The sequence below is a fragment of the Ornithodoros turicata genome, chromosome 8, assembly GCF_037126465.1.
Source record: "Ornithodoros turicata isolate Travis chromosome 8, ASM3712646v1, whole genome shotgun sequence".
Lineage (NCBI taxonomy): Eukaryota > Metazoa > Arthropoda > Arachnida > Ixodida > Argasidae > Ornithodoros > Ornithodoros turicata.
In genome coordinates, this window is record NC_088208.1 from 38,412,486 (window position 1) to 38,430,882 (window position 18,397).

The window sequence follows — 18,397 nt, forward strand, 5'->3', positions numbered from 1 at the left end:
ACTCCCTCTGCGCTCTATTACAAACACGGAGTCGAACGTGGCTAAGTACACAACGTTGCCAGGGCGGTTCGGTGGTCGACAAAGGGCGCCCTATGTGGAACCGCAGACATTATTTATGTTCTGCGTCTTCCGCTTTGCATGGAGCAGGGCGGTTTGCACAGTGTCACATCGTTTATCGTGGCTTGGGTGACGTCAAGTGAGACTTGAATGTCGGGGGTATACAAGGCTCAATGATATGCTCAGTAGTATTCAGCTACACTTTGAGCTTCTTGAGGAGTGATGTTAGGAAAATAGGATTGCATGTCATCCACGACTCCCAAGTGGGGCATGTGTTTATGTAGCTACGGTCTATGCTTTGCGGGACTGTACCACTGGATTTGTTGTAAGGATTCTGTGGTCCTGCCCTGGAAGACTACTGTACGACGTACCATTGACGCCGGAACGTATTTATGCTGATGTATACTGTGTGCGCTACTGTTCGCAAGTAGACTACAATGAAGTATTGTACAGTATTTGTACTGTACTGCGCGCGAACAGCACCGTGGCCTGGTAGGGTTATAGTGTGCGCTTATTTTGGTGACTTCAAGGTCACGCTAAGGGCTGGGTTTTGACCAGATATCGTATACCAGTACCGGCTGTGCTGTCTTGGCGTTTTTCCCGATTTTCTTTTTCTTTTTTTTTTCCTCACATGCTTTCTCGCACGACCTTTCAATGAAGTTGCCCCAAGGAGCACGATACTGCGATCAACTTTCCGTCATATCCGCAGGAGATTGCTAGGCAATAAAACGCTACCGACTATAACCATTTTAAATTTTGCATGTAAACCATGCATGGCAATGTAGTACCGGTATCTCGGTAGCACTGAGTAGTACATGCGGTACTGAATACTATTCCTCCTTTTTCATCGAGCGCGTTTTCTTTTGAGATTTTTTTGTTTAGATCCTGTAACGACTCAAGATGAGCAGTACAGTCAAACTCCTTTACAACGAAACTCAAGGGACAGCAAAAAAAATTCCCAGTAAAGGTATTTTCGTTAACAAGGATGTCCATTATTGGACCTATAGGGCTCCAGCGGGACCGCAAAAAAATTTGCTGTAGTGGTATTTTCGTTAAAAAGGTGTTCGTTATAAAGGAGTTTGACTGTACTTGTAAATAAATAAATAAATAAAAAGTTTCACGATTGATTTCACTGAGACCACTTCCCGGTACGTCAGCGGTTGTATACATACACTATATGGAATCGGAAAAAGAGTAATGATCGAACACAAACCTCTCCCTCGGTTTTTGTCCCTTCCCGCGGCAAAGGAAAAAAAAGAAGCACATAAAGGAGCGAGGACTGAGAAAAGGAAGACGGGGGAAGTGGAATGGCGTGGGTGCAAAAACGGCGCTGCAGGTGTTACAAGTCTGCGAAGAGAGGGAAGAGGGGAGGCATTTCGAAGGGGATGGTCATTTGCATGACAAGAAGGCGGCGGCGGTGGCACGTGGGTAGGGAGGAGAGGCGATGGGAGGGTGGAAAGAAGGGGCGGTAGTTGACTGCGGTCAAGAGGGGAGAATGCAGGAAGCGTACGATACTTGAACTGTGTAGTGTGTACAGCATTTGGGGAAACTCAACAGCGTCGGTCCCGTGCATTCCATTCCATTCACATCTTCGAGGGCTGTGGTGTTGTTACTGTTATACTGTATACAACCTTTAATTTCGCATTTCAAAAATAAGGGGTCGCGAACGTTAAGGATTTTACAGTATGTCTTTCGGCTGCTCTTTGGTGAAGTGATGTGATGTGATGTGATGTGATAAAGTAAAAATGGGGATGCGAGTTTCGACGAAGTCAAACTGGCTGGTCTTTGGTTTCGAAGCAGTAACAATATATTTCGTTGCTCGAACTTCCAGTTTTAACTTTAATTTAAGTGTGCAACTTAAGTAACATGATTTTCATTCATTCTCCTCTGAAGCAAGCGAGCTTTCATCTTTCGCTACAGAAAACCTGGCTCTTCCAGGCTGGAGAGAATATCCAGGCAACAAGAAAGTTGCGAGAAGTCGATATGAAGTTGAAGAAGCTACATATGAATCGTTATTAATATCTTGAACTGAAGCTATATATATAACAACTTTATTTTAAGATGATGAATGGGGAGTTTCATCCCCAGAGGCGTTACTAAACCCTATTGCTCGTGGTGATGTGGGGAATGAAATAATGAGCCCCTTCACAATAAGGATCGAAGTCCGATTGCGATATATATATTTATTTTTTTTCGGAGTTCGAAGCACATACATTTTGAATCTCTGCATCTTTTAAGATATCAAAAATGTGTGCCTTATATGTTCCGAAAGCAGCCTGCAGTCTTGAGGGCCTGAAATAAGCAATAAAAAGCAAGCGAACTCTGTGGCGATTACGAGATGCATCCGCAACTTCCAACGGGGTCGATACTAGCACGGCGTATGAGCCCAAACCACGTGACTCGACTTGGCGCCAGCTTTCACCAATGGCAGCGCAGGATGGAGGTCATCTCCCCCGAAAGTATCCGAGAGCATGAGGAAAGCTCCGCCCACGCACAGATCGATGGATCCTTCAGAATGTAAACAGAAAAGCTAGATACTATAGACAGATGTCACAGCTTATACTGACGTGCTGGAAGAAGGGCTGTTGTATTCGTTAATTCACAAAACACCAGAACAGCAGCTCCGCATGTACCAGCCAAAGACGTGTAAGAGTTTCCTTGAGAGGTTAAAAAAGAAAAATGACGTTCCAACGATTCTCGTGAAGCTCGTAGGACGGTAGTAGTGTGGTGCTTGTAAGCTTGTAACATTCCATGAAATACAATCTAATAGAACCCTGACTTATGCATCGTTTTCATGTCAGAACAGTGGCCAAACCCCGCGCGTTCGTGGTGGTTCGTCTTGTAACAAACTCTCTGCTAAAGAGCGATCTCTCAACCGAGCTGCAGTTAATCCACCCCGTTACCTCACCACCACCACCACCACTGAGTGCATATAATGTCTTTGTTACACCATCCGCGCGTAAGTCTCTTATGCTATGGTGTGCGTCCTCTTGATGTCTCTTTCACATCATACCACATGGAGGTTCTGAAACGCTCCTCTGAATGGCGTATCCCGCATAAAGCAACATTCCAGTGGGGTATTCTACTTAAGACGCTGCTCCTGATGCGTTTTCTCATAACACCTTTTCCAGCACTGTTATTAAACCATTCATTCTGCATAAATGTGTTCACCTATGAGACTAAATGTACTAAATGCGTGCTGCTTCTCCTCTGGCCACACATGAGTGCTCTGAGCGCGTCTAATGCCGCCTACAGTCAGTGTATAAAAATGAATCAACAAAAATAAATAAATAAGTAAAAATGTATAAAAGTGAATGATAATAATAATAATAATATCTTCAACTCTGTATAAAAGTCCACGAGGTTCCTTGAAAACTCTGGAAAATTTTCGCAAATTATCTGTACAAACCCTGCATATTCCAGGTACACCAGAAATTAACACCTGCTGACCCCCGCGGAACACAGCGGTTAGGTTTCAGAACATCTTTCCTTGTACAAGAACGAAAACTATCGAAAAGACACGAAGCCAAGACGAAGGTCATAAGGCCAGGAAGAAAGTGCCCATAATAGGTACCCTTGTTATACCAGCCATAGATAGCAGAAGACGGTGGCACTTTCAAATACATGGTCTCGAGTTCTTCGCACTTGGCAGGATGCATCGCTTTTTCTGTGAGTTTCCTAAAGGTTATGAAGCTTTCTTTGCCGCCATACCGCTTGAAACCGCAGCATGGAAAACTCGCTGATGAAACTACCTACACTCTTAAAAATGAACTTCACCGCATAGCACGCTCCTAGCCAACCATAATCTCGAATAATATCGTTATCTGCCCTGATTTGTTGAAAACGGGAGGCGTACGCCTTTTTTGTGACAATTATGAACAGCATAAGTGTCACAAAAAAGGCGTACGCCTCCCGTTTTCAACAAATCAGGGCAGATAACGATATCACTCGAGATTATGGTTGGCTAGGAGCGTGCTATGCGGTGAAGTTCATTTTTAAGAGTGTACTGTTGGATCCGTGACCGCTTAGGCCCAAAATGGCGCTGTGTAAACTTCGCTGCAACATCCCTATAGGTGTCAGGGATCTTTGTGCTAACTGCTGCATTAGGGCAGGGGCAGCTGGCATACTAAATCTCCCAAAAGCTAAAACCAATTACGGAAAACTGTTATTTTTGTCCCACAACGTATCAGAATGGAACAAATTGCCACCTTAAACAAATTAAGAGGCAAATGAAATATTTTTGCTTTGTTCAACTACTCCTTAATAAAGTCTATTAGTTCTACACGTTTCATCACGTTGTTGAACAGTACGGAATTTCTTTTCTGTCATTATTTTGCTCATATTTATGTATGATGTTATTTTGTATTTGTATGACTATATGACGTATATTTCTGACTTTTCCCGGCATTTTTCACGATACTTCATAGTAATTCTAGTGCTCACTGATCTCCTGTGCATCCATTACGGAGGAGCTCCTAATCACTTGGAACTTACTGCTACTCGTTCCTTCACCTGAACATATCTGTGTATGTAGATACGTAGCACAGATAAATTTGAAATTTTACCATTTTGAAGTAGTACACGAGACAATATGCTGGGCTTACAGCTTTGGATAGTATGAGGCGCAGTGTTCCCTCTTTCATCTTCTTCATTTTATTTGCTGTTGTTGCTTCATAAATGGAACAGCGCAGAAACGGTACTGCCCTTTGCATAAGAAACATCAAATTTCACCTAAACTTTATCTACTGCGCACTGACAAGATATTTATCTAAGAAGTACCCAATTTTTCTCTTTTTTTTCACACGCGTGACGGGTATATGTTCAATATGAACACAATTTCTTTGGGATTGGAGAAACACCAAATCTCAGCACGGCTCACTCGAATTTTCATATTTGTAAATCGAGAACGTGCCTGCCTAAGTCCAGTATCATATCGGCTAGAATGTTGTGCAAGCATTGGCTCCACCACGTACGTTTCGTGCCGACTGACGCAAGACTGATGGCGCCCCTCTTACCTGGAAAATCGACATCCGCGCTTCTTCGACTGGCGAACAAGTAGGCAGCACACATACAATGTATTTTGTTACAGCTTTATTTACGTTTCCCTGTACAGTCGGAATGAAACAATTTCTATCCATTCTCACCCCCCACACCACGTGTCTCACGCACATCACACAGAAATATCGCACCTCACTTTCTACTCTGCAATCCAACACAGGCACCAGTAAGAATCGTTTTAACCTAGGCTCCTTTCTCTATAGCACGCATAACGATTGCACGTGATTTCGTACATGACTAGTGCTGACCAGGACAAACTTGATGCCCGTGGGCAAGTTTGTGATGTAGCTTGAAACCTCCATAAGTGGGAATATAAAAGGGCTTTTGGCGTCGTGTTGGGGTATGTCTGTATCATGGTAAGCACTGGTGATAGAACGAGGCGGCGATGGTACTCTCTGGCTCGAGAATGGGAGTTTACGACCAAGGCCTCATTCAGAAAGACACGGATGCATATTCACGGTGAACGTACCCTTGGTATGTTGACAAGAGCAGTATGTAGGCGTAGCGCAATGGTAATACACATGATCTGAGCAATCAGATAGGTGTGGGTTCGATTCCGGCACGGGGCGACGTCTGGTGGGAAAAAAATAATGGGAAATAAATAAATGGTGGGAAATAATAATTTGTCAAGCAACAGTGGTATATGTTCCCGACTGGCTTGCAGCTCATGATGGCTACGTAGCCGCCACACACCAACTCCTCTCGTTTGAAGCCCAGCGTTGACCGCATGCATAATGTAGCTTTGCCGCCCTACTTGAGGATCAATGCGCAGTTGGTGACCACTTCCACGCAGTGTTGCTCGTATTTTTCGTTTTAAATTCCGTAAAACTATGAGTGCAATTGGGACGAAAATTGTGACGTAAGAATATTGACGGCGCTGGCCATCTAAGTGATAAATCTTCTGAGATTGCACCTCTACTAATTTACGCTACCTTTAAATGCTGCGTTTGTCCGAATTGTCGTTTCAGCCACTCCATTATACCTTAGTGTTCTTTGTGGCGTACATTCTGTAGCCAAATATATGGAAGTAATATTGCTGTACTGCAGAAAATATTGCGCTATACCTCGAGCGTGCATATTACGCTGGCCTTTTCATTGCACCATGCGTTCCGTTGGTGTTTCCAAGCTCTCGCTACACGAAAATATCGGCCGTGTATAGAGCAGAAGAAATTTCCAGTTCGTCGTCCGCTATGCCCTCCTTTCACTGGCACTGAAAACCGTCAAACAAAAATGGCTGCCGGGGAAGCGCTTGGCGGTGAATTAATTTCGTGTGGAGCTCCAGCAGCAGCACCTGTGACAGCATTTCGCACCACGCTATACGCTTTAAATACTTCGTGTTCTCTGTTATCGGAACGGCCGATAATTCGGAGCTATGTTAGTAAACACCGTTCGCCGTTATTCAGACAATTAGGTGTGCCCATAGGTCTGCGTCGGGAAAAGTTGCTCCTTGGCTAGCATGAGTGGCGTCGTCTTTCCAGTTTCGAAGGATATCGCGGAGAGAGATGTACAGGGTGTTACCCTATAAAAGTCTACCCGCGCCGGCATGCCGTGCTCGCCACTTACTCAATGCCGGCGGTACAATGTGTTGCCTACGTATAAAACTCATAAGGACGTTCCATCATGGTAAATATCGAAGTGATTGAGCACCGTAACGCAAAGTTATAGCGCAAAACGTGAGGTTCCCGTAGTCAAAACAGCCAAAATGGCGCCTCTCAGTTAACAGACGACATCCCTTTTGGGTGTCGTCTGCTGAGTATGCGTCGGCATTTTTCGTTCCTCACGTTGCTTAGTTCTGAGCAAAATAGGACAGTTACACGAAAGCGAAATGAAAACTGCAGTTCCATCCGGCTGGCAGGATATGCGACACGTTGTCGTGTGGGGAGGTGCGCTTCTCAACGCCGCCATCTTGTTTGTTTTGACTATTGGAATTGCACGTTTTGAGTTATAACTTCGTGCTGCGGCACTCAATCACTTTGAAATTTACCAAGATTAATTGTCCTTATGAGCTTTATATAAAGATCGCACAATGTGCCACCTGCATTGAGTAATTGGTGAATACGGCATGGCGGCACGGGTAGACTTTTATAGGGTAACACCCTGTAGATCTGCCGGTGTGCGAATTTGCGGCGCCTCTCATTCTACTCTACTCGCATCGCCTAAGCTGTTAAGCTGGGTGAACCGGTATATGCTGAACCAAGGTGCAAGGGGGGAGTAGTTGGTATATACTTTAGACATAATTGTACCGGCACATTGAGACGTAGGAGGTGCGGACGGAACCACGCAGATATAGACGCCGTCCCGTCTATGTCACCTACGTCACCTTCATCATGAACGGTTGCCGTGATTTCACAGCAGCCGCGCGACAAGTAAAACAGAGTACAGGGCTTCTGTCTTTTTGATGTGTGGCGTGGCAACGTGTAGTTATAGCATTCCGTCCGACATGTGTAAGGGTCATTGGAGTACTGTATCACCGTGCTTCACTGAATACTCCATCGAACAATGACAACTGTGGTAAGTCCTGACGTAACAAGGAACGAGGATTATTTTACGCGCGCATCAACGTGTTGTACACACTTAGGGTTGTACATGCGTGTTGTCATCGTAGAAAACTCACATTTCTCTTCAAGCAGTCCCGTACACGCATCCCCACATAATAAAGACATTCCCCTATAGCACTGCAAGTTCATCGCCATTTTAAACCAGTTCCGGCGCTCTAACATGTACAAGGACCTCCAGCGAGCACTTCCCTTCCCCGCTCGTTAAGTGGTTTAGTTCAAAACCAGTGACACGTATTAAGATCGCTTCGCCGCACTTTTTACATCGCATGTCCACGTTACCAAGGTGACCGAGAAGACCAGTCGACAAGACGCCTTCTTCTGAAGAACAGCAGAATCTCAAGGAAAGCTGGGACACTCCGGTGTTACCGATGAAAGATGCAACCGGGGTCCAGCAGAGGCAAAGGTCACACCTGCCTAGACGAGCACAGGTGGCCTAGGGCGTCGGTGGCCCCCACTGGCCCCACGGGCCGAGACGCAGCCCACAATCCAGGAGCGTCTTCCAGAGGGGGCTCGCTCATGGGCTGAATGGGGGCCGCGTATGGTCCGGGCGCACCTGGGCACGTCGTGTCCGGGTCTTCTTTGCCTCCGACGACTTCTGTCATGAAGGCGATGTACATGATTGCCAGCCGTAGCGTTTCGATACGGGACAACCGCTTCTCGTACGCGAACGTGGGCACCTGTTAAGACGAGACACAGATTAGGGTTAAAGACTGCGCAGTGTGCCCCAAGGCTATAGAACGTATGGTACGGTATTTGCCTTTACTGTAACTAGAGAACACAGCTGACCAAACCGTCCGTCGTGACAAATACAAAGAAGAATTTAGGGTAAAGTTTCACTTAAAACTGCCTTTTGGGCCTGTTGGTGAATCATTGATGTGGGTCAAAGCGCTGAATTGGAAAGGGACGAAACACGGACACGTGAGCGCAGTGTCTGTGCGCACATTGCGCTCAGAGTCCGTGTTTCGTCCCTTTCCGTTTTAGCGCTTTTACCCACATCAATGAAGTTTCACTGCGGCCATGAACTGCCATGAACTGTGGGGCTAGTACCCAAGCAGCACAATGTACTGAAAGCCGAGTGCAATAGGGGTGGATGGGTAGGTGGAAGGCCTTGAACAGACTTCTGAAACTAAAGAACATTGATAAGACACATACCGTCCACCCCTATTGCACTCGACTTTCAGTACATTGTGCTGCTTGGGTAGTTTTACGGATGTGCATTATACACACGGCTACTGAATGAAGGAAAGATAAAAGTAGTAGAACCAAGGATGTCCTGCCGACTGTCTGCTAGGATCATGCAACAATAAGTCATTCATCAGTTATCCGAATAGTTTATCTTACCACCCGCCAACACATGCACGCGTACATGCTGCAGCGTATCGCACCTTTGGAACATACTAGCAGTGTTGTACGTAACGCCTTTAGGGTCCGTGCCCTCATGCGGTACACATGTGCGGAAACCGCCTGCGGGTGAAGTGGCTCTCAAGATATCTACGCTGACGACGTTGTCAACGTGCTGCAGACTGCGTGGGTGGCCAGAAGAAAACAATAGCGTGACGCAATCTTCGTTGACAACCTGATTGGACGAAGATGCGTGGCATGCCTCTAAAAATCGTGCATTGCACGGTCGCGAACAAGCAGAACGCGGAGGCGGCTTCTCCCGCACTGCAGAGCAAGAATTTTCCGCTCCGCGTACGTGTAATCGCGCGCTTTTTACTCATGTGGGTACGCGTCCTTACAGTAATCGATACTTTTTTTCGGTATCGGAGTGCGAATCGCGATACTTCTTCAAATCGGTATCGGAAAAGTATTTCTGTCACAAATTTATGGTAACGCGGTCTCCGTACCGTTACAGATACTTGCTTGCTTTTTTTTCATCGCTCGCTTTAAATATAATTTCTGGACACGTTAGAGCAAACACCCTGTATATTTAACATATTGTTCATCGACTACAAGAAATACATAAATTATCGGGTCTGAATTATTTCCCTAAAGCTAAAGCAACAATCAAAAGCAAAACCATATATTACTTTTAAACTTGTAACGTAACAGTTCCTGCCTGAACTCTTTCAGTCCAGAGCAACGTAAAGAAAGAAACAAGGAAACACCCGTCGGTCAATGAGGCTTTCGACGGACTCCGGAGGCGCCATTTTGAAAAAGAAACGAGCAAACATGGTCGGTGGATTCGAAAGATTCTATTCGTCGTTTTGGGCACTGGGATTCGGACTCCCGAATCTCGAATCCCTGCCTAGGATTCGTGGATTCGGTTGACACGTATCTAATAAATATATGCTGTCTTTTTACTGCAAAACTGTCTTCTCCCAATTTGTTATTATAAAAAAATGGGGTGTTCATGCAAGCGAGATTTCTTTTTTTGCATCGTCTTCGTATTTCCAACAAAAGTATCTGGCAAAGTATCGTGTAACTATTTTTAGTAAGGTAGAGGTGCTCCGTTACTTTAAAAACGAAGTATCGATATCGGTATTTCGATACTTTTTCCTCAAGTAACGAGTATCGGTATTTCGATACTTTTTCCTCAAGTAACGAGTATCGGTATCGCGATACCATATTTCGATATACCATTAACGTGTAGAATACTGCATACTAGTAATTATTCAACATACGGGCATTGGCGCTGTTGAACGGACTACAATGACGAACAGGCGATGACAAATCCAATATATCCTTGAACAAACAGCTAACTCCGCAACCACTGACTGGAGCAAGCAGTGGCTGGAGTAGCAAGCCAGCTTGACTAGGCTAACGTCTCCTTAATATCCCCAAATGAACGGAATTAATAGCCCTTATTGACTGGAATTTATCACTTTACATTATTTACGAGCCACAAGAGGCAGTTTTGTGTTGCACATCCTTATTCTCGTTTGTCCCTCTTTCGCATTGCCACTGGATCCCCTATAACGCCTCCTTGTTGTGCATCAGAGGGTTATAAGGTTGGTTTGAAGACGTATATTCTCTTTCGCTTGATGGCTATTTTGTTCTCTTCTTTGCTTGTATTGTAAGCAGCGCTTACAAGAAGGATGCTACATGCGGGGTTACGTAATACCTGTCTAGACGCTTTCGTTAGTCTACAGCTGCGAAGAGCTAATGTCATTTTACGTAGACAAGGCTTATTTTCCTTTTTCTTTTTGCGTATGGCTAAGGTCAAATTACACAGTTAAGTAGATAACGATGAAAGAAGGAGGTCACTGAAAAGGTTAGTCAGCTGTAGAACCCACATCTTTTGGATTACCGGCAGAGCACAGTTCAGCTGCTGGAAAGCAAATAAACCTGGCATTATCTACTTGGTGGCAATTGATGTTCTGAGGCTGGAACACATAGAAAGGACAAAGGCGTACAAAGCCTCAAGTGCATAAGCAATTAATGATGAGAGAAGCAAGTCCCTGAAAAGGTTAGCCAGCTGTAGAACCCATATCTTTTGGATTACCGGCTACAGCTGGCTAACCTTTTCAGAGACTTGCTTCTCTCATCATTAATTGCTTATGCACTTGAGGCTTTGTACGTCTTTGTCCTTTCTATGTGTTCCAGCCTCAGAAGATCAATTGGCATCAAGTAGGTAATGCCAGGTTTATTTGCTTTCCAGCAGCTGAACTGTGCTCTGCTTACTGATCAACTGTTCCAATAAAAGGACCGCTCTCCTGGTCAGCTGGCGACCACTGGCGACAAGAGCTTCATTACAATCCTCAAAACTGAGATCTTCAGAGCTTGGACTTACCTTCTTGCGAAGCTTGTCGAAAGCGCTATTGAGATTAAACATCCTCCGCCTCTCCCGAATGTTGGCTGCCCTTCTCTGAGCCACGGTGGCAACTCTTCTCCTGGGCTTGCTCTTCGTCCCCGTCCCCGAGTTCACCCCTCCGCACACCAGTCCCAGCTGATGGTCTTGATGACCCGAACCTCCACGACAACCTCCCGCTGCCCTCTGCACCGTCATCCCTTGCAGCACTCTTCCTGTCGCCCCAGGTCCTGGTCCGATCCCCAAAGCCCCCAAGTCAAAGGGGGTTTGCACGTGATACGTCGGTCCTAAGTTGTCCCAAGCCAGAGGCGAGAAAGCGTCAGAAGGGCCGTCAAAGTACGACGGCAACGGCGCGCTGAACGGGGGCCCTCCGTTGGCGACCGAACTGGCCGGCGGTCTCAAGCCACCGAACCTGAAGTCGTGGTAGGCGATGTGGTGTTCAACGTGGGCCGACACGTCGAGGAAGGCTGTAGTTCCTGTGCACTCAGGTGATGGAAACGGGGCAGGCCCGGTGTGCAGTCGAGCGGCTGCCATTAGAAGTGGTCCCGGTGAAGGAGGAGGGCTTGTCGAGTTCGTGCGAGGGGAAGTTTTTGCTTCCCTGGCCGAATTTGTGCACGGCTAGTTTCACCGGAGACGCATGGGCCAAGAACGCCCGCTAGGTGGCGGGCAGCGCGTCGTAATATTGCGATGTTTCACGCTCGGGAGAACGGAGCATTAATGTGGAGAACTCGGCTGACGTTTTCGGCGACCTGACTTTTTGTGCATTTTTGCCGATATGACAGAAGGAGCTCCGCGGATGGAGGTTATTGAGGTGTTTCGGGAAGGTGGCCGTGCGGGGTGGGCGGGGATGCTGCAAAATTCACGCCTCTCAGTTGGGCGGGGCGATAGGGATCGATAAGTAAGGGAGGGAGAACGGGAGATTTGGGTGACGTAGGGGGGGAACATTTTGTTGTGTGTTTGCTTTGACGATTTTCTGTGCGGGTGCACTCGTCCACAGAGTCGAAGGTGTAGGATTGTTCAATATGAGTTTATTAATTTTAATGTTGCTGTTCGCCAGTGTGTGCTAGGTGGCCTTTCGTTTTGTTTGTTCCCATTCCTTTTTGGTCAAAGTCTGGGGAAACGTGAGATTCAATTGCCGCAAAATACCTGGAAGTAATTTGAGGTACAGTTGACTTGCGGACTATCATGTTTGTAATAGTGAAATCAGTGCGGTGTTGGAAAATCTAGGGAATAGCTGGACGCTTCCACTCGTGTTTAAAATTTGTTTACACAGTTTTATCACATTCGTTTTACGCATCCGTTTTTCGTATTGTGAGTTGTTGCGTGATAGCGTAGCCAAGATGACTACGTTTGAGCTACGTAGCTACCGCCCACAATCCGCATGCAGGACAGCTGTTGCAACAAATCCACCGGTATATATTCACAAACTCGGATGTGTCCTTATATTTAACGAACCGAGCTTTTTGAGTTTAATAATAGTATCATATTATTTGCATTATATTTACATTATGCACATCACGGCGTGCAATCGCGTCTTTCATCTGTCACATATAGTGCGTGTATGTGTGTCACGTGTGTTTCACGCGCCTATCTACTAAAAACGATGTGGATGTTGACCGTCTCCCTGCGGACGTGAATGGGAAAAATCACCTTAGTTATTCTTCAGCGCTCGTGGCATGGCGATTAGGATGATCGCATTCCTCGCCGAGACTGCGAGGCGACACGGGTTCGAATCCTGTCACCGGCTGTGCTGTCTGAGGTTTTCCCTGGGTTTTCTGGCAGACTTTCCAGACGAATGTCGGCACAGTTACCCCTGAAGTCGGCCCAGGACGCATACTAACCCCCCCTGTACCCACACTACTTCCTGCTGTCCTCTCTCCATCTGTTCACATCTGTACGCCGCTCATAACCACAGTTGCTTCGTGAAAAAAAAAAAACTCAGTTGTTCACCATAGTCGTAAAACCCTAGTTCGATATTTCCAGTTTACACCATTGTTGTTGCGCGTGCTGTTGACCCCGTAATACCCATGAACCCTTTAGAGCGTCATCCCCGACCCTTTAAATACCACTCCAATGATGAGGATGGTGCACAGAAGAACAGCAGTCTCTGCTCGAAATATCGGCGGCTCTCGTCCTGATGCACTTCCCTTAGCATTTCCTTACTGATTTTTTTTAACGATAAATAACCGCCAAGAGGGAAACATTAATCCAAGGACAGACGACTGTGACGTCGCTCATGAGTCATCATGACTAGGGTGTCACAATACTAGCTCCCTCTACATACAGAGGGAGCTAGTATACTCAGGCACCCTAATCATGACCACACTCATCTCACAAGGTAGCCTACACGGAATTAATTTTCTATGATTCCAAGGAGCAGAGCAAAAATCGCTTATTTCGTTCTCGCGAAGCAAGTATCTTGCGATTTTTCTGGTATCCAAATATTCTCGCGTATATAGTTCCCACAGAAATGTATCCTATAGGATCCGCGCCCTTCCAGCAAACCCTTCTAACGTCATCAGCAGTTTATAGACTTGTACCCTTAGGAAGAGTGCTTTTGCACACCTTCATAGATGGCGTAGTGTGTTAGGGAAATAAATATTCATACATCGTTTTCGTTCATAGCGTACACCGGCATAAAGCACTTTATTTTTCCATTACTGTCCCATTTCGAGTTCACACCTTTTGTTTTACAATCTGTACAAATCAATTTCGAAGGTTCCTTCGAAGCTCGAAACAGTTGAGCCACGAGAAATTCTTCCCAGCCAGCAATCTTCCCCACAAATTATTCAAACAACAACATTTATTATGGCACTGGACAAATTCAAATATAAAGAAGCGCAATAAGTACCCTTTAAAATTCCATTACAAATATACACGTGATTCTACCAGAAACTGCACTTTTCCGTAGGGTTCATTCCAGTTCCACGACCACAACCAAAAGTCTTCTCGAACACGGGATCGTTCACAAGAGGAATGTTAACTCGTTCTCTGGGCTGCCGTTCGTAGAGATTCAAGCTCCTTCCAGGCCCTTTCGCTCCTGTATTTTGGCACATACTGATGGCGTAATAGACGTAGAAGAGCTGTGTTGTGGATATACCTTCTGCGTTCTGGAACCGATAGTCTGACCTGTGTCTGCTTCGAGACATGATGTACGTCTGGTACAGTGATAGCACTGGTCTGATGGCAGCCGCGTCGACCACAGTCTGTGTGAGTCTCCGCTGAGCTCTTTCTCGAAGTCTCTGGGGCAGCGCTTCTAATGCGATAGGCTGTTGGTTACTGAAGCAGCTCTCAACATCACGGTACTTCTCCCTCGACTTGTGTGACCACCACGAGCTCTGATCATCGGCTTCACTGGTTCCTTCTAGTACAATAGACAAAAGACAGTCCGCCAAGTGAATTCCGATGCGTGGGATTTGAAACAAGAGGAAGAACTGGGTACTTCTTCCCGTTACGTTCAAGAGTGATATAGGAAAGTAGAGGTTGCTCAGTTCAGCGTCGAAGTAGCAACGTGAGTCAAAAACACTGCCCCTCCAGATGTCGCCTTGGTCGAGAGGTTGCTGAAGAGAGCTCTTGAAGGCGTACTGGAGAGCAGCCTGGTAAGACGAGAGGGCTTGCCCTGCTGTGACCCTTGGAAGACCTTGGAAGTACTCCAGTACGAGATGGTAGCTCGTCATCCAGTGAGGAAAGAATGCATGAATCTGTGTTTCTGTGAGTCGCTTCAAGGCTTGCGACTTGGTGTTCACGCCTAACCAAGAAACCTTAGCGAGTGACGTCATGAGTTCGTGCTTCAGGTCGTCTATGATGTTGCGGACTGAGACATTCTCGAGTGTCACCTTGAAACGGAGATAGCCGATGTAATGCACAAGGCGTGGAAGAGCCTTGTCGATGATACGCAAACATGCTCGTCCGCGGCTTCTTGGGTTGGGTGATGCGGCTTCAGATGGCAGGAACAAGCGAAGATGGCGCACAAGAACGTACCCTAAATAGTTGAGTGCTGCGTGCGGTGGCGTGACACGTATGGTTTCTACGAGATTGGTAATGTACCCCGAAGACTCGAGTAGCACTACGGGATCTTTCGAACTGTTCAGGATCGAGTCTCCAATGGCTCTGGAAACAAACGGTTTGAAAAGGGACGCGTCTCCCAGGCTCCGTACCTCTTCATGTACTTCTCTAGATGTCGACTTGGAAGTAGCACTCGCCATGCGACGAATGAAGTCGACGACTTCTTCGCCCACATCTCTTTCGATACTAGGCCTGAAGGTGCGCATGATGCTCCATACATCAGTGACGTGACTGATTACGCTGCTGTTGTCTTTGAAATCCTGAGGCGAACCAAACACGTCAGTCCTGTCCAAAACGACGACGTTGTCAGCGGTCCTTGTTACTTTGGTAAGTCGCAGGTTTAAGAATGTCGGCAACCCGAACAGGGCAAGAAGTCTTGCCGATGCTTCCCAGACGTCTCCAACGGTTCTGTTAGAATTCACCTCGTACGGCCAGTCACGGAGGTGGGTGGAATTCAACGCCTTCTGGAAAGGAGTCAGTCCAAGGTGCCTGATTGCAGTCACGTTCATGCACTCATCCCATAAATGTCTCGCAACAACAATAGGATTTTCTTCAGCAAATATAGGCTTGCGCATGTAATGTATTATGGCGTCTTCTATGTTGTTCGCCACTAACTCATCCACAGATGAGGGATCCTTGCGATTTGTCCAGGGAGAACAAACAAAACCGTAGAAGTCTGCACACGGATTCACTGACCAGTTAAGCGACTCACTAATATGCTGTCCCTCACGACGACACTCCGGTGTTCTGCAAAGTCCGTACGCCTCATCTTGAAGACCGTTAATAGTATCGTTCACATTGAAAGACTTGATGAAGTACTTATACCACGGGCCGGACATGGTACGATTAAATTCTTCGAACTTGTCATCAAACGTTTCCAGGAACCGCTTCTTCCCGTACACGCTGAGGATCGCCAGAACGGCGAGAATCGTGCCAAGAAGTAATACTAGCGACACCAGTACGTGGACTGGGTAGTTGCTCTTTCGACTTTGCCGCGTGGCCACATAGCGCGAGTTGGCCACCCACCGATCGTACGTGCGGCCAGTCAGTCCCACATTAAGCTTGCCCGGTTTTTCTTGTACTTCGCGTGGGAATCGTTCGTCCAGGTACGCCGGTGTGCGGCCTCGAACCACAGGAGGTGGTGATGGAGGAGGGAATAGTGCGCTAGATGACTGCCTTCCAGATGCTGCTTGAGAAAGAGTTCCCGATTGAAGCAGTTGGGCTTGTTGAAACGGCTGCAGCCTTTGTACCTGTTGGTACTGCTGGTATTGCTCCGGACCTACGTTTGAGGATGAAGTGTATGCTGTGTCACCTTCCATGGAACTGTCACTGAATGATCCCGAAGCGTCCCGCAGGACGGGTGCTGACGCTGTGAACGTGGAGAGTGGGTTCAGAAGTGGTGACGTAACGGCAACTTGTTGCGGTGCGTAAGTGGCAGGGTACTGAGGTTCTTCGGGTGGGTACTTCGTATACTGGTCTGCATAATACGTCACGTACTCCTGTGGTTGTATCCTGGGCTGCTGCTTGTAATGCGTTACGGCAGTTCGAGATGCCACGCCGCCGAAATTTGTATCCTGACAGACGACGTACTGACATTCCCGATTGGAAAATCGGGATGGCTCGTCAGTGATCTGCTGTGGCTCCATGCACGGTGGCTGCAATAATGCCGGGGTGGAGTCTCTGCACAAGGGCTCAAAAGTGCACACAGGTTCACTGTAGACAAAGCTCTGTTCCGTTTGAGGCCGCTGTTGACACTCCGCAACGTAGGGTTCCTGACAAGGTGGGGTATAAGTAGCTGAAGCTTGCCGCGTCACGTATTGTGGGGAAGCTGCATAGCTTTGGCTGGTTGATGTTCGCGATGTGAATATCTCGGTCCGATCGATCTGAGCTTTGCCGTCCGTTGAAACCTCAACGTCTACGTGCCTTCGTACCATACCAAGCGGCGGCATAACTGGCTGCCGTCGTAAGCTTTCCGTTGACGGGAAGTAGACCATTTTGGCGGACTGTCTCGGTATACTGGCAGGAATGCCTTCTGTCACAGGTGCAACTGCTGACCTATTTGCTCCCGGCGTGCTAGTTGTGCAGACACGTGTGACAGCCGTGCGCGATAACTGTGTTGCCGCAGGCTCCAAAGGATGATCCCGTATCTTTCCGAACGCGTACTCCGTGTTGTATGTAGGCTGTTCAAGATGGCCAGGATACAGTCCTGCGCGGTCGGAGTAATCATGGTACCTTGCCGTGTATCTCGTGAAGCGGGGTGGACTTCTTTCGTAAGACCTTGCTCGATGCGCATGATGATGATGTTTATGGTGATGATGTGATCGCCTGTGATGATCATGACTTCCATTACTTGTGCTAGAAGCTGAGTCATCTGAATAGCTATCACCGGAACCTGGTTCATAGTGATCTGTGCGTTCAACTCTGTGTTCCACAGTTTCGGTTATCCGGACTTCGTCCTCTACATCATCACCAGGCGGCAAGGCCTCAAGAGGATCAAGCGGGTCGCCTCTGTCCTTTCTCACGTTGTCATCGCACGGGCTCATGAGCCCTCTCGGAGATTTGATATCTCTCGTCCTTTTCAAATCTTTCAGGTCTGGCGATGGTGTGACAGAAGTTGGTGTCACCGAGGTTGCCACCCGGCCTGCGATAAATTTCTTATGTGCCAAAGTTGGCTTTTTCGAACGCGGTCCTGAAATTAGGGTGACGAATTCAAACTCTTTCGAGGACTTCGATTTGGACGAACGGGGTCTACGACGTCTTCGGCGTGAACCGGACAACGTCGTACTTCTTGTTGAAGACGTTATGCTTGTGGAAGAGCTTAGCTTTCCGGATGAACTACTCCGACTCCGACGCCTTGATGGCGACCGACGGCGACGAGAACTCCCACGCCTTCTTCCCGTAGACCTAC

General features: G+C 47.1%; 2 protein-coding genes across 2 annotated transcripts in view; one reads left to right on the plus strand and one right to left on the minus strand.

The window, feature by feature from the left end:
• The window catches only part of LOC135367257 (uncharacterized), a 31,870-nt gene that overhangs the window by 4,930 nt on the left and 8,543 nt on the right, over positions 1-18,397 (plus strand). The gene's annotated exons all lie outside the window — the stretch shown is intronic.
• LOC135366262 (neurogenin-3-like) lies at positions 7,068-12,104 on the minus strand. Its single transcript, XM_064598937.1, has 2 exons — positions 11,407-12,104; positions 7,068-8,350 (listed from the first exon to the last, which is right to left on the minus strand). Exons 1-2 carry the CDS (start codon positions 11,956-11,958, stop codon positions 8,078-8,080), a joined length of 825 nt encoding a protein of 274 aa, XP_064455007.1. The 5' UTR covers positions 11,959-12,104; the 3' UTR covers positions 7,068-8,077.